This window comes from Ischnura elegans, chromosome 6, assembly GCF_921293095.1.
Source record: "Ischnura elegans chromosome 6, ioIscEleg1.1, whole genome shotgun sequence".
Classification (NCBI taxonomy): domain Eukaryota; kingdom Metazoa; phylum Arthropoda; class Insecta; order Odonata; family Coenagrionidae; genus Ischnura; species Ischnura elegans.
In genome coordinates this window covers 42,041,531-42,064,157 of record NC_060251.1, presented here as the reverse complement: position 1 = coordinate 42,064,157, position 22,627 = coordinate 42,041,531, and the positions used below count along the sequence as shown (strand labels likewise).

General features: G+C 39.7%; 1 protein-coding gene across 2 annotated transcripts in view; it reads right to left on the bottom strand.

The window, feature by feature from the left end:
• Window positions 1–22,627, bottom strand: part of LOC124160570 (phosphatidylcholine:ceramide cholinephosphotransferase 2-like) — a 479,802-nt gene that overhangs the window by 128,316 nt on the left and 328,859 nt on the right. The window contains exon 1 of one of the 2 annotated variants that reach the window (XM_046536442.1): window positions 15,823–16,665. The exons of the other annotated variant lie outside the window; for it this stretch is intronic. Coding sequence (XP_046392398.1) covers window positions 15,823–15,881 — 59 coding nt within the window. The 5' untranslated portion in view covers window positions 15,882–16,665. Of the gene's footprint in view, window positions 1–15,822; window positions 16,666–22,627 lie in introns of those variants that run through there. 2 annotated transcript variants of the gene reach the window in all.

Here is a 22,627-nt window from a genome sequence, read left to right as displayed (position 1 = left end):
AATCGATCGTTTCACTCTGAAGACGCCTCCAGTACGGGAGGAGAAACGTCAGTGAAAGCGATGAAAAATACGAGGCATTCGTCTATAAACTTGATGAAATTCACCATGAAAAAATCGCTTGGCTTAGCCGGGATTCGAACCCGGATAACCAGATAGCCGGTCAGGTAAGCTACCTGTTACACCACCAAGCCATCCTCTTTCAAGGCGAATCTCAGACTGCGCTAACTAGCAACGTGTAGATTGTTGACTTGTTCCATGCAGTACTTTGGACGAAGAATAGGGTGGTTTCCTATTATTATTTTAATGCCTAAATCGAAAGATTATTACTCCTGGAGTACGTATTTCACGCTTTTAGATTTTTAAAAGACGATATCTATTTTTCGCGATTAAATGAAAAGTGAAAAATTTCAAGCGCGCGAAAACGCGACGCGAAAGGAGGAATGATGGGAAAAAGTCCGTGCGACGCATTTCTGGTTCCCGCTGCCCTCCTGTGAGGTGACCTTGAGGCGAGGCTTAGCGCTGATACGACGCAGGCTGCTAGCGGGTAGCTAAGTACGCTGCTGGCTGGTAGCGCTTGTCTTAAAAAATGTTTATTAATACCTTATCAAACGAAGAAAACTTTCCGACCTTAGCCAGTTTTAATAGGTGATTATTAAGACATGTTTCCCTGAGCTCTGTGCCTCATGCATGCATTGGTAACCTCAGACGATGTATAACTCCTATCCTCTCGTGTAAAAACTAGGTCCCTGTGACGTCACGTGGAGTGGAATCGCATGGGCGCCAAATTTGGCCTTTTTCAAATGAGGATAAAATTTGACCCTTGCCATTCGTCTAAACCGGTATTTCAAAAACCAAATAATTTGTGTATTATGAATACACTAATGGTGGGTAACGAATCACAATCAATGCATTTCGTTTTCTTTGATGAAGGAAACTACCCTATTCAAGCTAAAACATAAGTTAATCCGTTCTTAATGGTCCGCGAATGCTTCAATGATTTAATCCAACTTAAAGTTTAGTTATAAAATAAAATAAAAATACTTTGTTCTATTCCTCACTTTATTCTAAATAGTGCGACCCGGGTTTTTGCATATCATGCTATCATCAGGTTGATATCATTCCTGGTGGTTATCCCTCATGATAGCATGATATGCAGAATCCCGGGTCGTACTATTTAAAATAAAGTGTGGAATAGATCAAAGTATTTTTATTCTATTTTATGATGAAGCACTTCCACAAAGTAAATCCGGAGACCCTGTCTTATATTAAAGTTTAGTTAATTTGCAATTCTTTTCATTGGGGGTATCAATTCTTTTAGTTCTTATTACGCAGCCACCTTGAGCTCTATCATACATGTTTACTTTGAGGGAGCAAAAAAATAAGTTAATTCGTTCCCTATAATCCGCGGGAGCTTCAATGATTTAATCCATCTTTAAGTTTTTTTTTCCATGGGTGGTTTCAATGGTGTCTTCAGCCATTCAGTCGTTACGCAGCCGCCTTGTACATATTTGCCAGGAATATTACAAAAAGTATTCTCAATACGGCCCGATCCCGGCTTGAATGTCGTGTGTAGAACATTTCAAGCGCAACATTCCGTCCGTTGGATGGGACGTTAAGCCGTGGTCCGCTTGGCGCCTTTCGTTGAGAGCAGGCTAATGCCGACGCCGGGTTTCTCTCCACCCTTCCTTTCCTACCCCTACCCTCATAGCGCAAATGACATCAGCTGTCGGTCGCCTCCGCCATATACCGTCACGCATGCATGGTCACAAGGATCCCTTTGAGTAATCGTCGTGAGCTTGTAGCGGATATTTCAGCTATAATATATTACTTCCAGAATATGTATTGCCATTTATCGTTGCACTTTCACAACGAAATACCTCCTCGAAACCAAGAAAGATCTCCCTTTCTACTTTATTTTTCGCAGTGGCTCAACGATTCATCCATCCTATTACACCATTATCAAAAAAACCACGAATAATACATAAGAGGGTCCTCAAGTCGGCCTCTTATTTTGTCGTCGCCCACAGCGCATTTAAATTGGTTTACAAAAGTCGCCACTCGCGTCACTGACAGACAAATTGATTCGAGTTTCATGGCGAAATAAGTTATAATTAGCGGTTTTAACCGAAATGCATATGCATGATATGATGTTGTCTATCGAATTCATAAAAGCTCAATGTTATTCCGCACAATTACATACATCGTACAGCAAAATTTTGGAAAAAGTGGATCGCATTGCACTCAACACCGCGCCGCGGACAATTTTGAAAGCCGATTAAAATGCGATCGAATTGGCAACAGAAATCAGCCTTCAATGGGATAGAATTGGGCCTCCTTTATAGAGTCCCCTTGATATTTACTCAGAAGGAACAGCTACCAGACTTGCCATGGTCGACTGTAAGCATTCGCACATATACGTAACCTGCGGTTCCGCCGAGGGGCTGAGGTTTGGCATGAGCGATTTCGGATCGCGTGGCCTTGAGGCAGAGCTCGTCCCACAAGGAAATCCACCACCCCTTCCACCAGATCACTTCATCCCCTTACAACTCCCACCCCCCGAGCCACTTCTCAAAATCGCTCTGGGTGAGGGAGGAGCCCGATACGCCACAGGACGTGACGGAGCGGCCAACACGACCACTCCACAGCAATCTCCTGTCCTTCAACATTCGCCGCTTGGAAGAGCAAGGTTACCGAGGCTTTCCACAAGGCTGATCATAAGGGTCTTCGTAGATATTCTCTCTGTTTATGTGGGAGATGCCTCTTAGTTGACAGTCTCGTCCTAATTAATAGGGTACAATAGGGCGGTTTCCTATAATTTTTTTATTGCCCAAATCGTTAGACTATTACTCCTGCAGTACGTATTTCAAGCTTTTAGTTTTTAAACGACGATATCTATTCTTCGCGATTAAACGAAAAGTGAAAACTTAAAAAGCGCACGAAAACGCAACGGCTAAGTAGGAATGCTGGGAAAACTTCGTGTGACGTCATTCTGGTTCCTGCTGTCGCAAAGTGAGGTGACCTTGGGGCGAGGCTTTGAGCGCTGATACGACGCAGGCTGCTAGCAGGTAGCAGAGTACCCTGCTAGCAGGTAGCCCTTGGCGTAAATAAGGAATATTATTACCCTATCAAACGAAGGAAACTTTCCGAACTTAGGTAATTTTAATGGGTGATTATTAAGAGATGTTTCCCTGAGCCCTGTGCCTCATTCATACATTGGTTATCTCCGACGATGTAAAACTCCTATCTACTCGTCTAGAAACTAGGTCCCTGTGACGTCACGTGGAGTGGAGTCGCATGGGCGCCAATCTCGCCTTTTTCAAATGAGGATAAAAATTTACCATTGCCATTCGTCTAAACTGGAATTTCTAAAACCAAATAATTTGTATATTATGATTACACTAATGGTGGGTAAGGAATCGCAATCAATGCATTTCGTTTTCCTTGATGAAGGAAACTACCCTATTATTATCATAATGTAATGTGATAAATGTGACCTGAGGTATTTTATACTGACTTTATGCGAAGAATTTACACATGGTGTTTCGGGAGGAATTTGCAATATCTAATGAAGTGATAGGGAAAATAATTTTTATAATTTTCTTTCCAAAAACATGGGGTCGCAACTCCTTAGTTACTGAGCTATGGCAATGCAAACATTTTTTTGGTTGCATTTTGCAATTATCATGAAAACGGTTTTTCTTGGATATCCAGCCTATTAGATATTTTATTTAATACTCTGGATTTTTTTTAGGAAAATTTAAATAATTAAGGTTGGACGAAAATGTGCGATTATAATTGCCTGAAACAATTTATCTCAAAATGGGTGAGATTGCGTAATCGTATTGTTGATATTCGCTCAAAACTCTCGCACAATTAAGCTCAAAGATGAATTGCTCATAACAACTTTAATTGAACATTTTCGTCTTAACCTTAATAATTTTATGCCCTTAAAATAGGGGGTAAAAAATAAATTACTAAATGGCTGGATAACCGAGAAAAACCATCTCCCTTACCACCTCCTGAAGTATTGCAGATTCCGCCTGAAATATAATGTATATATGATTGTTTAAAAAAATGTACTCATTACGCTTTTATTTGAGGAGACTTCTGAGTTTTATTGTTTTCATAATGCTTCCCTGAGGCAGACAACGATCAGGAATTCACCGAATCACTGGGTTTCAATCCTATTCCGTCTAAATCGAGGGACATGATCCAGCGATGAAGTCAGTAAGGGCAAGCGAATATCTTCACGCACCAAATCACGCTATGAGTGATCGTGCATGTCGCTTGCCGACGTTTCAAGGTTCAACCGCAACTGATGAAAAAAATGTAAAATGTTCAGAAAGACAAGCAAACGTATCTAAGGTCGGCATGAGCTTAAGATGCGAATTTCGAACGCTGTCCTCGAGGCTAGATAATCCACTAGCGCGGCAAGGCGTTTTGAGAAGTTGGGGTGGGGATAAAAGGCAAAAAGACACAATCGTTGCGGTCAGCATACTCCCTCACGATGACAACGAATGTGTCAACTTAGCACCATGACAACGAATCTGTCAACTTAGTCACGTCAATTCGCAAGTTATTCTGGAAAATCCAAATCGACTGGCGACAATCCGTAGATACGGTCAAAATTGTAAAAAAAATAGCTTTTGAAAAATCTTCAAAATTTCTTCTTCGACGTCAATTCCAATTGTTTTTCTCTACAATAGTGAGTTCGCTTGATATACAAATAATCATTAAATCATACTGGGCTAGTTTTGCGGATAGAAGTTTTCGCGATTTAGTTTTAATTTATTAGCAATAAATTTCTAGAAAAATTTGGATAATGGGATAGAGTACGTGTGTATCAGAAAATTACGTAACAAATATACGTCAGCCAGAGCAAAGTTTGATGCTATATTTTCGGTTTTAGACGATTTAATACCAGTTTATGTAATTTTCAACCGACGGTCATGTCTTGGGAACGTATCCAGTTTATAAGTCGCACCAGTCCACTGAAACAGAAAATATGACTCTCGAATTTAAACCTCTAGGTCTTCCATGTCTACGAGTTCATCTCGTTTTCAAAATAGAAAAAAATAGAAAAACTTACAACAGCAAGCTGTATTATCATATACATTGGCAAATATCCGGAAAGTCTTTTTTAAAGACTAATGAAAATATAAGATGAGTAAATACTCATAAATAGTCCATACAAAATTAAATAGTTTTTTTTTTTCAAAGTTCAATAGCCTTATTATCGGAAAATGGTATGCTTAAGGCCTAAATAGGTACTTAAAATCCAAGTTGGGGAAGTATGAATAGTAAAATATTTTCAGAATATTAAAAAATCGATTACTTTTGTAATAAAAAAACTCAAAATTAGAGTATTTTTCATAGAAACAAACTTAGGATGCATCGCGAAATAGGTGAGCAATAATTATGAATAATTTAAACTTTAAATTAGTAGAAAATGTGGATGACAACTCACTGAACACCTACGAACCAATACTCTCATCATAACTGGAGACTGATTGATCTTGTCAATATTTTCGTTAATGTCAATACTTTTTGCCTTATTGCCTTATTTGTTTTGACTGACGGCCGGTAAATAAGAAGAAATAGCTCTCGCATCGATCACCATTTAATACTATTGAATTTCTTAGAAAGGTCAGCAACACTAAAATACTTATCTCCACGTAAATATAGATATTTAAGCATTCATAACATAAAAATGAACATAAACATTTAATCACATTAATATTGCAGATGTCTGCACTACCTTCTGGCTTGGCCGCAAGTGTCTACGACTGACAACCCAATATGATAGATGTCGCAATTGAATAAAAGGTTCACGCGCCTCTGGATTTTCACCTGGGAACTCAACCAAATGACGCATTGGACTATTTATTATGAATGCGACGGCGCGACGGTGCTTATTTACCGAAGGAGGATGATGTTGACAACAGGAAGGTATAGAATCATCGGTCGTCACCCTATCCAATACTTCCATTTCCCATAAAATAGAGCATTATTTCGCGGACTTAAATCAAACCAGTACAAATTGTTGATGATGGGGAAAAATTACAACCACAATTTTGACAAAGTCACAGGGCGTAAGATAAAATACAGAGCCTATATTTTGGGGCAAAGTTGTGAAAAATGGTCTAAATGTAATGGGATTCATATAAACACATTATGGCGACAAATACTGATAAGATAACAGGGTTTAGTATCAGAAATGGGAAAATTGGAGAAACTCAGTAAGTATAATTCCTTTTCATATGCCATACTCTCATGAATAACTTAGGGATGAAGATTAAAGTTAGTGCGTTTGGGTAGTCATGATACATATTTCTCAGTTTGCAGGAAATAGTCCAGATTTGCGTTTATGAAAAATATATAATTCAAATTCAAACGGGCATATATTACACGTTTACCGAAGTATCAGCTTCATTAATAATAGCCACTGCAGTGATGTCTTAAAGAATATTATCATAAAATATTTATTTTTTATTTTAACAAAAAAGTATACCTACAGCAAGGCTGCCAATTTAGAGTGTATTTATAAAAAATAACGCTTAAATAAATTAGCTAACTACAATTTTAAATCAAACAAAAAACGAAACAATAAACCGATTACAGTGGCCACAATCTCTATATTTATCATAACGTATTGTCCATTATGCGTTAAATGAGATGATTCCAAGTAAGCAAAATTTTTAGTTGACTCGGAAAACGGATAAGTATCAGCCGAGAGAGAATTTATCAGAACAGTAAGTCGGTAGACTAGATAGAAATTAGTAACTGATAGCCTGGGTACTGTTGTGTGGATTAAAGATTAAAGGTACAACGGGTGTGGCGGGAAGGTACTCTGATGTTGAAGATAGTAACAATACCAGGACTGTCGAAGTGCGAGTTAAGGTCATTGTAAATGAATTTTATATCTGATTGAAATGTATCCAAAATCTGAATTACACATTTAAAAATAGGGTTTTCGTGGAGATAAATAGAACTAAAATTCATGAATGTTGAGAATTATCGATGTTAATCTATGACACGTCTTTTTAAACGTGATATTATAATTAATAAGCGCACCTGTTTTACCATATCCATCTCATGATCAGAATATTCCCTAAGTAACAAAAAAAGAGAGAAATCCTGAAGTTTGGGCCCATTTTTCAGATTGTTGTTCCCTCCAAGACAGAACAGACTTCGCAAACAACACCATTCTCCATACCTTCCTCTCGTTCATCCGTAAAAAAAACGAACTTCCGGGGAAAGGTCAACCCTTCGAAAAAACACCTCTTCTAAAATGTCAGATCTTCATTTTATTTTATATCTGGGTCGCAGAGGGATTCAGGCGAAGACCAAACAAGCAAAAGTGACATTTCACAAAGCTGCGCCGCCAAAATATCGAATGTGATAAAAACCAATGGGATTAATTGCTGTATCCACCACGACTCATTAAGCTATCAAGTACCATCAAATTATTAAAAGATAATAAATTAAGAAAGAAATAGTCAGCAAAACATCGCAGGCAAAGAGGGCATTCTATGAAAAGAAGAACCTTCTTACAGCTGAGAATGCAAACATAGAAGTAAGGCGACAAATTGTTCAAATGCTAGCCGGGACAGATATGGAAATTGACTTCAGACTTTGACAAAAATGGAAAGGACAATGGCCAGCTAGCAGGTGGAAATTAACAAAGAGAAGACGAATATGTATGTAGCAAAAGAGAGGAGGCTAAGACGAAGGTTAACCTAGGAAAGCATAAGCTTGAAAAGATGAAAAAGTATTTTTTACATGGGAAGCCGATTTAGCAACGACTGACGAAGCAAGAGAGGAATAGTAGAATAGCGCAGGCGAAGAGTGCTCTTTACTTAAAGAAGAACCTATTTACAGCTGAGATTACCTACAAGCGTAGAAGTAAGGAAACAAGTCATCAGATGCCACATATAGAGCATGATTCTTCACGGAAGCAGGGCTTGCACGTTGACAGCAGCAGAGAAGTCAAGAGTGGAGGCATTCGGAATGTGGTGCTACCGAAGAATGTTGAAGATAAAATGTATCGACCGAGTAAGTAATGAGGAAGTGGTCAGAAGACTCGGAGAAAAGAGAAGCCTTCTAAAAACCTTAAGGAGAAGACGCGACAACTTAGTTGGCCACATTATGAGACATGATGGCATGATGAAAACAAGTTTTCAAAGACAGATGGAAGGGAAGAAGGGTATGGGACGACCCCGAATGAGTTACACAGTACAAGCTATAAAGTATGTAAAAGAGAAGAAATATCTCACTATGACAAGCCCAGCAGAATGGGGAGCTGTGTCGAATCAGTCTTTGAATTGTTGACTTAACGATGATAATGAAAAAATTAGAAGGAATACCATACCTCTTACATTTTTAATAGTAATTTAGAAGAATTTTTGGATGTAAATTCTTCGCTGGTCAGAGTTATGCTGGGGAGACAAAGGCGCTCAAATAATTACCAACCAAAAAAGATATTACAAGGTAAAATATGTCAATGAATAAATAACATGATTGTCACAGGTAAATGAATTACAGCAACGTCTATTTGTTCCTATTGATCCAAAAGTTTTAGTCTATTTAAGTTTAAGTTAACATTGCTACCATCAATAATTTCTGCCGCAAGATACCATATTGGAGTATTAGTGACTGTAAAACGAAATATAGAAACCCCGGGTTATATTAGCATAATAGTCAGTCTGAACGGGTAAGGCGGGTAAGAGATTAGGGTACCGCTCGGGAGCCCAAAAATGGCTGCCGTCCTACCGTCCGCCGAACAATAGCCGTGGTTGTGCTCTATAATGGGTCACGAATCGCACTCCACTCTGAAAAAATAATCAGATAATTGTAAGCGTAATTACTTATTTATTATTACAGATTCGATTTCTATATCTGATTTCATGAAAAAAGTATAAAAAAGACGGAGTTATGTCAATTAGTAATGTAACACTTAGTCGTGGCAAAAAATTGTATTTTCCTTTTTTTAAGTGTCACACTAAGTTATACACAACTAATTGTCATAACTCCGTCGTGTGTAGACTATTTTTTAAATGAAATCACACGTATATGTCAAAACTGTAATAAAAATTACATTTTCCGATTAATTTTGTGTGATAATTTTTCGGAGTGAGGTGCGATTCGTGATTCATTGCTGTGGACGCGGACGACTGGACCCCGCTATTTTTTGGCGGCAGGCATGGCTCGGGCCCTCGATCGGTGCCTTAATCTCCTTCCCTGCTCGGACAGACTATAGCTCAGTTCATCGGCAGGCGCCAAAGGACCACGGCCCAACCGACGGACGGAGAGTTGCACTTAAAGTGTTCTCCAGACTACACTCAAGCAGGGATTGGGCAATAAATCTCAGCCATTTTGGAGATCTCTGGAATTTTAACCCGGTCCAACGGTGGGTGAATCCAACTATATCTGTTCATTTTATCTCTGCGGGTCAGCTTTCGTGAGATCCCGGACACTATCGGAGGGCCTCGCTGAAGGGGGAGGGGCCTCGCTGAAGGGGAAGGGGTAGTGCCGAGAGAGAGAGAGCAGGAGCGACCTTAACGTTGCCAAATGTACACAGGCGCCCTAGTGTCCCACTGAAAAGGTGTGACTCACACGTGGCCACAGATATTTTGGGCCCGGCGGCGAAACAATGCATACAATGTATAGCTACTTATTTAGAGGGGATTGAGGATAATCCCATCTCAGAAGCCAGGATATTGTCCGCTAAATGCGAGACCGCTGGTGAAAGGCATACATAAGCGTAACATTCTGATAAACGGGGATTGCAAAGGATTTTCTGGAAATGCGATAGAAAAGGATTGAAGTGGAAGAATAAGGAACAGTAAGTTATAAGTTGGATTTAAATGGAAGAATCGAAGAGCACCAAGAGAACGCGCGAGATTTGGCAACACAGCTAGCAGATTCACGAAGTTGACACGACGGAGGTCTGAGAGCGACTGAAATTCCGAAGTGCTAGGCCACGCCTACTGTCTGCTGATTGGAAGAGGGAAAGTCACGTGTAGATAAACTTTCCCTCCTCTCACCCCAACTCGGTTAAGCCACACCAGCTCACCCGCAAAGATAAAGTGAACAGACCTTAGCCACCACACCAACCCTTAACACTTCCAATTCGATTAATTTTCCGAATATCGTGCTCCTATTCACTACTTATTTTTTCAATGGTACTTTTACAAATGGTAGGTGATTAAATGTATTTTGTTATTTGTAATAAACGTAGGACCGTGAAATAAAAGGTGATTATTGAACATGGAGAACACAGCTATCGCTACTCGAATAAAATCATTTTAATCATTCCAATCAGTGGCGCCGACTCCATGGGGCTTGAGGGGGCCCGAGCCCCCTCAAAAATTTCTTATGGGTGTGAGGAAAAAATGTGCCAGGCTTATCAATTTTCCCCGGAATATCCAGATATCGAGATTCGAGTTATCAGGGTTCTAATGTTGATCATACGACTCTTCTAAAATGCTTCAAAAACTTAAAACTCACTGCTTATAGAATTTCCCGGGGCAATATCTCCGGTTTGGCCCCCCCCCCCAATATTTTTTGTAAGTCGGCATCCCTGATTTCAATGCATCATGTTTCATGAAATATCAATTATTTATGTATACCATGCATGTTTTTACATTTTTAAGCTTTCAAAAAAATTAAAATGTGTCTCTAAATAGCGCTAAAATTATGAAAATCCGATGACGAGATACATTCGTCATTCCGCGGCTTGGCGTCGAAAGTTCATGACGAGCTAGACTCGTCATTACAGCGCAAGGGGATAAGTTCTTTTTTTTGTTCTCAGTTGGTCCTCATCTTCGTACACACCTTTATCTGCCCTACGTACTTATTTATTGACCTCCCTTGGGGGACTTTCCCTCCGATTTCTCCTTTCATTATATTTCTCACAAAACAACTTCTCCTGATGAAATGACCTATCCACTGGTTCCTTCCCAGGCGTGCGTTAGAAAAAGATAATTCAATGTAATAATTATATTTCACGATTGTAAGTTAATTTGTAGACTTTGATTTTAGCGCAGTACAGAAAGCGAAGAGCAGTGTGGTCGTAGACAAGCCCAGACATTCGTTTGCTTGTAAGCCTTGTGATAAAAATAAGTGTGTCACCTCGCTTAGACCATTTTGTAAGCACTTCAACCGTTTAATATTTTATTTTCAAACCGAGATGTTTACGTATACGTTAAAATACGTATTTAAAACAAATTCCACGATGGGCCCAGCATAAAGATGCCACAAGGCCAGTTACCGGTACTCAAACTCCGTCTCCACCCGCGAGAGGCGCTGCATTCGGTCCATTCATGGGAGACATGGGGAGGGGGAGTCGCCGTAGCTATCTTTTGTTTTCCATTCATATCCAGGATAAATGAAACGAAAGCGATGCCTCGAATCAAAAAGATGAAAAAAGATATTTTCCCGCACACCTGTCGCAATCAATACGATTGTGCGTACGTAAGCAGATGTGTTGCAGCCTGAAGACGTATATTTATCGAGCTTTGTGCCTTCAAAGTGGACTCATACTTTCCGCAATACTAGTCTTTATGCGTGATACATTACTTATTTAAAACTTAATATATAATCTTGACATCATCAGGATAAATACGGTTGGCCCTCGTCAATATTTGTCACAATCTTGAATTTGAAATTCTTATTTTAGACTTTTCTCAGAGGTAAACTTTTCATGTTTGACATACGGGTTAAAGCTGACAAAGATATACCATGAGAAGTCCAAGATGATTGCTAATGTTTCTATTTTTCAAACGAGAAATATGTCACAGCAGAAGACAAAATAAGACCGGCTGAGACGCCACGCGAGACGAATCATCCCTTAAGGCCTGTTTACACGATACATAAACACGTACGAGTTAATGACTGTTTGTATGAATGATTTTGATGGACCGGAACGGAACATGTACGAATGCATGAACCAAATTAGAACAGGGTCTATTTTCTGTGCATGCATTCGCACAAGTTGGGTGGTTACACGGTGCATTTTGGCGTTCATTCTCGCGTTCATACATTTAGACATTAACCCGTACGTGTTATTGTAACGTGTAAACAGGCCTTTATATATACATTTTCCACATAGTACCCTGCGAGCCACCTCTAGGGTGTTTGTTCCCATCCCATCCGTGAGCCACCAAAAGCATTTCGCCGCAGCGCCTGTCATTACTCAGCCACGACCGGACACTAACATTTGCGGCGACGAGTTCAGCGACATCGACCGTAATCGTCAAACATTTGAATTCCAGATGTCTCGTCGATATTAGACGTACGAGGACAGGTCTAATGAATTACAGATGTGGGAAAGATCAAGCGACTGGATTAGCGCTTTGACGTCTCGGGGACAGATGGGCCGGCGTTATCGTCAACATTAGGTATTCCCCCGCTTTGATGGAAGCGTACGTAAGGTTGAATCACTCCAGCGCGCTTCGACAGCAGAGGTTATCTTGTGTTCAGCTGTCCATCATTTGCGCTGACGATGAAAGCCTAGTATCCGCGACTAATGGGATGATGGTAGAAAATCATTATCCTCAAAGGCAATGTTTGACTGACTGTAAAGGCCTGTTTACACGGTGCAGTAACTCGTACAAGTTAATGTCTAGTTGCGTGAACGCGAGAATGAATGAACGTAATGAATTAGCCACCCAACTTGTGCGAATGCATGAACAGACATATTGAACCTGTTCTAATTTGATTCGTGCATTTTGCACATGTTTCGTTTGGGTCCACAAAAATTGTTCGTGAAATTAGACATTAACTTGTAGTTACGCATAGGCGGATAAAAGGAGGGGAGGGGGCTCAGGGGCACACCCCCCCCCCCAGACGATTAAAAAAATACAATATTTTTAATTTGGTTATCATTACGTTCGTTTTGTTTTACATGTTACGGACCTTCAACCATTTAATCTCATATTAATAACTTTCATGTTAAAATAAAGAGAATATTACGCATAATAATTGTTGCATGTTGTTTTCAATCTCAAATATAAGAAGATCGTTTGCCTGTGAGGCCCTGGTGAAAAAAATTCTGGATCAGGACTTGTAGGTACGTGTTAATGATTCGTCTAAACAGGCCTTTCACAAGCTTTCGCGGAAAACCTAAGCATAGGAAAATAAAATTAACTTGGCATGTACCAAACTGATAGTTAAACTCCGAAAATTGCTTCCACACTGTGATGCCATTACTAAGATACCTTGATGTTTCATAATCACCTAAATTAGCTTGAATATGACGTAAAAGTGTCTAAACCACGGTCGGAAGTAAAGCATCAGTGTGGATCGCACCGAGGGAATTTTCTTTACCTACTTAGAATTCCCACAAAGTAAAGCTGCAAACTTAAAATACTGAATTTTTTGGTAGGTAATTATAGGCGTTAGGTTATGTTCCACATCTATGCACTCTTGCACGAATCCAATGGCGACAAGCAAATAAAGAAAAAGGCACTCACCAATCAGAAGTTATCATGACCGTGTTGACATGTTTGCACATTTCGTCATATGGCGAAGCGATAGCTTTTGAACGAAAGAATTTCCAATTTACGCTGAATTGCGTTTATCTTTACACTGTCAATGTCTTTCACACGAAGTTGAATAATTAACCACGCTAATAATTAAGTCAGAGAATAATTTTCTTTGAAGAAAGAAAACCATAAATCACTTAAATATTTTAGTTCAAATGGCATTAAGCACAGTGTGGAGAAAATTATTTATAATTTTCAAATAGAATATAAAAATGCTTGCACTAAATTTGCATAACGAACGATACGTTTCGTAAAAGCTAGCAACATGCTAAAGTTGGTATAATGACATGAAACGCGTAATACGTTACATAAATTCAGAATAAAAATTTGCAATATCTTAGATACATATTTTTTTTGAAAAATTGAAACTTTTAACTCTCAAACTGATTTCACGGATAATTTAAATCCTCATCATTAAAAAAATTAGAGTAGGTCATCTCGTAAAGCGGAATGAACACTTCGATGACGTAACACTTTGTGATGAATGAACTACGCACATTTCAACGTGACCTTGTTTCCACTACATCAGTGCTAATCTGAGCAAAATATTTACGATGTTATACCATGATTAACCTCGTTATCTGTTAAAAAAAAAGGAGTCAAGAAAATTTTCGAAGCAAGTTCATTCATTGTTGATGCTTAACTTCGTTACTAGCGAGAAGTAGGTGGCGTGTTTATAGTGGCAGACCTTTGCTCAATGGGAGTGAATTTTCCGATGTTTTCTGGCTTAGGGATTGAAGAATGGAAAGGGGTTCGTAAGGTTGAGTCATTAAAAAAAAGCTCGTTTGAGGTAATACACATCTATGCAAGAAGAAAGAGCCATACGTGTCGGTTTTTGGAGTCTTCGGCCTCAATCAATAGAGAGACTCGGCGGAGGGGAAATGCAGGAGCGGGCGGGAACAGTGAAGGCAGAGATAGGGATAGAAACTTCGAGCACTTGAACACTCACACACACACACAAAAACACAATCACGGCGTAGAGGTGGCGTATCTATGAAATGTATCGCTCGTAGAACGGCGTAAATCCGGCATTGCCGTGACGTAAGACAATGGAGAAAAATAAGCATTACTCGGATGGTAAAGTCGAGTATCTTCCCCTTCCCTTATCACCCCTCCTATAGAGAAGACGAGTATCTTCCCCATGGAAAATAACCGAAGATTTTTAGAATTAGCATGAAGGAACTGACTTAAAAATTTGCAAAAATATTGAACAGGTTTTGGACACTGGCAACAGGAGAGCTGTCCAAATGCCAATGATCTTATGAGAGTGATTAAATAAGAACGGCGAAAAAACGATACTGTCGTGACGTCATACACGGCAGAAGAATAAGCATTACTTGGATGGTAAAGTATAAAGATCATGAGTATCTTTCCGATTAAAAATAAGCAAAGATTTTTGGAACAAGGGGGGAATATGAGACTTGAATATTAGCGAAATACTGACCAGGTTTTAGATACTGGCAAAAGGGGACAATTGCAATTGCCCAATGACAATTATCTTATAAGAGTAATTAAGTAAGGATAAGAGTTATAAACGATGTAAATTCGGCTGAAAAAGAAAAAAAAATAATTGATCATGATTTAACTGCGGAGGGTAAAATGGCTGGAGCTTTCTAGAGGTTGGTTGAAAATTGAATTGGAGAGGTTTCAAATGGATATCGAATGCATTAGATGTTTAAAAATTCTTCTTCTCCGATGACACGCAAATCCGGCCAATAAACTGCGGTCTCATTTCTCATAAAATTCACGTGTTACACCGGTATAAGTCACTATTCTGAGATATGACAAGAAATATTTGATCCACTGTTATTATCGTCTCTACGTTGAAAATGACCGCGCTCATTAGCAAAAATGTAAATTAGGAAACTCGGGTGAAAAATCACGTATTCTAAAATTATATAGCGTCATCTGCTACCACCAGCAGTAACGAATAGATGGAAAAATTATCCCACCACTTAAAAAAATCTGGGCAACTACAACCAGCTGAGTGGTCGACTAAAAGTCTCAAAGGGTTGAATACTGAAAAGTTAGTTGCCAGGATTGATAGGTCCAAAAAGAACAAAATAACATCGCTTAGTTTGGTGAATTCAACAAAACGATCGTACTGACGAGTGTTCAATTTGGAATAGAAGTTTAGCAATTTGTTTTTCACCAATAAGGGCGATCGTACTGAAGCTGACGTCACACGACATAGGGATGGCTCTAGCCTCTCGTCGTGGGATTTGAGATCGAGAACAAAAGAGCATCGCCGTGCGCGCACGGGAAGCACGCCCACCTGAGCAGGGCCCTCCTCCAGCGACCGCTAGCTTCCACGACCACAACCTGCAGCTTCATAGCCGCACCCCGGCTGTTGGTCTCCACCTCCTCCTCTTCCTCCTCCTCCTCCGCGCCTCCGGCGGCCTCGCCTTCCTCCTCCTTGGCCACCTCGGAGGCCTTCTTCTTGCCGGGACGTCGTGGAAGGACCACCGTGGCTGCCAACAATGCCAGGCACCCACCCGGAAGATTCCCTAGCCCCACGCCTTCAGCTGTTACCCGCGGTAACAGGGCGCGCGGCCGAAAATTATTATTGTCGAAACGGAAGTCACTGTATCGTAGTGACTGAATATCACCTGATTCCCATCCTGGTGACTAAGGTTCCTGTTCAGTCGGTCACGAAGATTCTTCACGGGCAAAACACGAGCCCCACTTGAGTACGAGAAGTGGAGCACTGCTGAAAGTGAAGAACCCCGTCCGTCAAATGGGACGTTAAGCCTTGTGTCCCTTTGGTGGGCTTCTTTCGAACATATCGGCACCAGATTTTCTCCGCTCTCCTTCCATTTTTGCTAAACACGCGCCATTGAAATAGAGTTAATGGGTGATGGCCGCCTGATTCTTCTCCCACGAGAGACGAGGATACTAAGGCGTGGATATTATTTTCCCTGAAGTTTCTCCGGAAGGTGCCCCTTGTCCACCAACGGATTTTTCTCTGGGTGTCGAGGCTACCGGCTGAAAGACCTAGCCCAGCCGGCTTTGCCCACCATCACCCGTCCGCCTGCCACGCACATACCGGCGAATTTGATATTACCCGGCGCCTCCACCAAAAAGGTTAAGCCTACACAGCGAGGAGAGCGACCGACTCTGCCGTCTCTGCCGCGGCACTCGGAAAAACTGGGTGGTTATCCCCTTGACGTTATGTGTGTTTGTGAGTGAGGCGAGGAGGTGTGGGTTGAGGGGGGTTAGGGTAAAGAGCCCCTGTGTGGGCGGGGAGGGATGGGAAGTTATAGGGGTACGAGCGCGGCCTGGGGGAGGTGTACCGATTGTCTGCTCGCCTGGCGGCACCACTGACGCCGTCGGGGCATGCGCAGATTCCGTGTGCGGGATGTCGTCACGCCCCACACTGCTCGCATATTTCTCCTCTTCGATACTTCCCAACCCTTCCCGCCTCCCCTCGTGGACGCCAGGCCCGCCGTCGCGACGCCCTGCGCCCCGACGGCGTCGACTTGTTGATCTGCAGCCCCCCACTTCAGCGAACAAACCGCCGGCACACCCTCTCTCTCTCTACAAGGGCGGGGGCTGCTATCGTGTGGTGATTTTAATCACGCCTTCCAAGTCTTGAGAACCGGGATCGAATCCTCACAGCGACGTAGACATTGAAAGAGGACGCAATGATGCCGCGCGAACGCGATATTTTTCTATGACTTAATACTTGTTTAAAACTAGGAGTATCACTTTAAATTATTTGGTGCGTAAATAGCAAGCCCTTTTTAATTTGACTGATGCTTGGATTAAAAATTTTATCTCAGTGTCAACTCAAATTAAATATTTTATATTTATGGCGCAGTCAAATTTGGAAAAGGATTTACCATTTTTGGTCTTAAAATTCCAAGACGATATCTTAAGTTTTAGCCGCGTAATACTTAAAAAAAAAAAGGAGACAAAATCCGAGAAGTCGAGTGTGGAGGATGCGTCCTATTAACTCCTGCGACCCGGTTTCATGGCTTTACGGTGGATGAGAGGTACATCAATCGTTGGCGAACAGAAATAGAGAATAATTATATAATTACAGGATGGGTACAGGATGAATAACATTATAATTCGAGTCTCATCGTGGTCCTGTTTAGATATCGGAGAATACGATTGCCTTAACTACAATATCGTATATGTATCTCTTTAAGGCATAGTTTTTATCCGGCCTAAACTTGTGTGTGGTGGTTCCGAAATGTTTCCATTTGTAATATGGGAGATCAAATTCCTAATCAGAAGCCTCTGTTGACACTGGGATTCCTTCGTACCCATCTCATTTACATGAATGACTACTAAATAGCCAACACGACTTATAACTATTTTTTATCGACTAAATTTTCGCTGCAGACATCAATTTAGTACAACTGAGGACACGGGTTTATTTTCATGAGTCTTCGCAGGAGAATTTTAAACCCTTAAAATGTGTGGCGAAAGATTACTAATGAAAAACAAAGCTGTATTGACTTGAAACCCTTTAAAAATTACGACGCTTTGGAAGCTTAAATTCACTCGTGACGTAACTGAGAATTCAGATCATGACGTCATGGCACGCTATTACCACCGCCTCTGTTTACCTACCGAACATCGTGACGTCAAACCAGCGAGTAGGCGCTTCAAGTCGCGTACTTATGGCCAATTTTCGGGATCATTTTATTGTAAATGAAAATAATTATCACATTACTAGTTCTTGCTAAATGCTTTAAATTGAGAAAAAAATTCAATTTCGATATCTATGTAAGAATGACAAGATGATGTGATGCGATCCACAGCAGATTAAGTGACGCGTCCTGACTTAACGGTGTGAGGCGTTTTCTAAATGCCACAAAAAAAAACACGAATTTTCCAAAAATCAGCGGAAAATGCATCAAAAAGTAAAAAAAATGAGCTTTCGTCACCCGGAAAATAAATCGTGGAAATTTTGTAATTGAATGTTTAACCCACTTCTCATCGTAGGATCGGAGAAAATTTTGTCACACTTGCTTGCTTTTTTACTTTGATTTTTTAGCCGATCCTACGATGAGCAGTGGGTTAAAAAATCAATTGTAAGATTCCCACGCTTTATTCTCCGGGGTGACGAAAAGTTTATTTTATACTTTTTAGTGCACCCAAAAAATAAAGCGTGGCTTATTACGTTAATTAGAAATGGGTGTCAAATAGCCTGATAGGTTAGTAAGGATTGGGACGTAATATTAATATCTAAACCTAATCAGCAGCCATTATTATTTCTCCGCGTGATGAAAAGCTTATTTTTCTATTTTTTAGTACATTTATCCTATTCTTAGAAAAATAATTTTTTAAATATTTTTTTATTTTATTTTCTACACTTTAGTGGTAAATCATGAAATATATTAGAGCAGAGATACTATAGGAACTTCAGTAAAAAATGTATAAATAACGCTATTCATTGAGAAAGTATAATAAAAAATTTCGATACGGAAATTTAGTGAATTATTTAGAGCATAATGAAAAAAATTCAAAATTCCGCTCGCTGAATACTATATTGTCATCAGAAACAAGCAAGTGTGCGAAATTTCAAGCCAATCCAACAATGGGAAGTGGGCTAAAAATCGATTAAAATGTTACATCGATAAAACAAGCAAAGAGACGAAGCAAGTTAAGAAAAAGTATGCACAAAAGGGGATGATATTCTTCGGATATGAAATAGAAATATTACGTGCGCCTCAGCCTAGAAAAAAAATATCCTGAGCACCTCATCGTCTACGTTATCGATATTAGAATCAAATATTATAAGTCCTCTGAATTTAATTAAACGATCTGTCTCACACTTAATGGGTTATATTTGAAATCGATCTCCTAAAAAGAATAACTTTTAGCACAGAAGGGAATAGTCTTTGAAAAGCCTTTTTTAGAAGAAGGGTGTAAAACAACCAACTTCGGAAAATTTGGAACAGATGGGTGATGGAACAGATAGCATTATGGATCGTTCATAACAAATAAACTAGGCATATCTTTATTCATAATTATTATTATTTTTACCCCTTTTCTTGACCTTGTTTAATATACGATATAATATTTCCTGGAGTTTAGGTCAATTTTAAAAGAAGTTTCAGCCAACGTTTCGTTTATTTTTAAATCATCATCAGGGCTATGTAAGAAAAAAGTATGAACAATATAAAATACAAGGATTAAAACGATTAATGGTAACCTAGGTGTGGCAATACCTTAGCAACAAAACATCAATAAATATGTTCAAAGTTAAGAGGTATGTCAAAATTTTTTGTGTATTCCATTCTGTTCTTATATCTATATATATGTTTATATATATTACTTCATTCATTCACACGGCGCCTTAAGCGCAAACATACATATAAATTCAGAGGTAAGGAAAGAAAGGGATAGGAACATGGAACAGAAAAAGGACGAGGACAACGGTGCTGTGGTAGGTGGAAAAAAGCCAGAAATCAGAGGGTAAAAATGCGGCCTGATTTCTTTCCTTACCTCTGAATTTATATGTATGTTTATATATATAATATATACATTTAAAAATTTTATTATTGTATAAAAAACCCGATTGTACCTATTTTTTAATGTGTAAATATTGTATATCTTTTTAATCTTTGTATTTTATATTGTTCATACTTTTTTCTTACATAGCCCTGATGATGATTTAAATATAAATCGAAACGTTGGCTGAAACTTGTTTTAAAATTGACCTTAACTCCAGGAAATATTATATCGTTTACTCATAATGAAACAGGTTTATTATTAATTATATAATCCTACCGTAGCAGCCAAAACAACTCATCAATCGAGAAATCTTCAATCGACCAAATCAATCTCACATTTAACGGGAGATATTTGAAATCGAGATCCTAAAAAAGAATAAATTTGAGCACAGAAGGGAATAGTCCTTGAAAATCCTAATTTAGAAGACAAGTGTAAAACAAATAACTTCGGAAAATTTGGAACAGATGATAGCATTATGGCTCGTACATAACAACTAAACTAGGTATATTTTTACTCATAATGAAACAGGTATAATAATTGTATAATCCTACCGCAGCAGCGCAAACTACACATCAATCGAGAAATCGTTTTAGAGGTTTTAAGATTGTTCCATGTCCCTCGATTGATGGAACAATATATCTTTCCACCGGTCGACTCCAAGAAAAATTTGAATTCCTGTCACCTCTTTGGCATGGACAATGACCGCAGCGGAGAAAGCAAGGATAGAGGCCTTTGAAATGTGGTGCTACAGAAGAATGATGAAAATCAAATGGATCGACCGAGTTAGTAACGAGGAAGTCCTAAGAAGGGTAGGAGAGAAGAGAAGCCCCATGAAAACCTTAATAAGAAGACGGAACAACCTTATAGGCCACATCTTGAGACATGATGGCCTGATGAAGACAATCGTCGAAGGACAAGTGGAAGGCAAGAACGGAAAAGGAGGACCTCGAACAAAATATAAGGAACAAGTAAAGAGAGATGTGAAAGAGAAGAAATACGTAGGTGTGAAACGATTAGCTGATAGGAGAACTGAGTGGAGAGCTGCGTCAAACCAATCCTAGGATTGTTGACCAGTGATGATGATGATGATGATGATGTCACCTCTTTAATATCCTCAATAGAATTGCGTCACAATCATACATACCTGCCCTAACCGGAGTGACGCCAAACCGACATTTTCCTATCGAATGGATCGAGAGCATCAATTTTACGAATGCCTCATAATCACTATACGCACAGATGTGGACGTTCTGCGAGGGGCTTCGAATAGCGAAGAAATCGCCACCCCAACCTCCCACCCATCTATTGCCGATTGAATGTGGCCATTGCTGACACTTTCGCGACGTCCGAAAGACGGCTCGACCACGATATATAAACGGCGACGATTGTCGGGTAACCAGAGATGATTGGATAAACTACACCACACGTGTGGCTGCTGCGAAGTGTCGGAGGCACGGCTGGGGGATATCCCAGAGAGCTATCGCGAGAAGATCGACGGTCGAGTCTACGGCGAATGGCAAAGTGACGTATATTACATCAGAGGATTCTCATGTCCGCCGCTAGAATTGTTGTCGCTCCTCGCGAATTAAAATCAGATTTCAAAATCGCCACTCGCAGCTCTACCAGTCATCTTAATCCCATTTTTAAGGGGAAATACACGGCAGTACTAAATAACCAAGTCAATAAATCATATCAACTACGTATTTAACGCATGGGAGTCAATTTTCAACGGAAAAAGACCACTTCCACTACGGCCAATGGTTTAAGTAACAATGAATGAGATATCGATGCCTAGTGGCACCGCCGAATAAAATGCGGGCGAAACGGCAACAGCTCCATGGGGCCCCCTCAAAAAATTCGTTATCGGGGTGACAAAAAAATGTGCCAGGCTTTCCGATTTTTCCCGGAGTGTCCAGTTAAGTATCGAGAGTCGAGTTTTCAGGGTTCTAATGTTGATCATCTGACCCTTCTAAGATGCTTTAAAAAACTTTAAAACTCAGTATTTATAAAATTTCCCGGGGCAAGACCATCGGTATGGGCCACCCCAATATTTTTTATAACTAGGCACCCCTGCATGCAAGTACCTTAAAAGTAAACAGGAAATGACACTGTATAGAGTATTTTAACCTTCATTCATCCATTAATATGCTTGCCCTGAAAATTTATCATTCGTACCAATGTCACTCGCAGAAATTGAACAACATTAGCACTTAACCTAGGTACCACCCAGTGTAGGTGTTATTATTTAATATAGTATTTCTTGGAGTTTCTAGCTGACCCGGGGAACTTCGTATCGCCTAACAATCAATGAACTTGCAGTTTAGTTACATCATTTATAAATCAAAAGCGGCTGTTTCACTTTTAATCGTATTTAATTTATTATAATAAAATAAGGATACAAATTCAATAAAACTACGTAAATGAGCATCGAAATTGCTTGTCAGAAAGACATTTTCTTTATTGAATCTACATAGGGTGGATCGGAGCACGTTTACGCGGATTAAAAAAAAAACTTTCTTACGTTTTAGCTTAAGAAATTTTGGGCATTGTGGTTTAATAAAGCAGTTAATGAAATAAAAATTATACGCATTCAGTTGTTGGCTATTTGT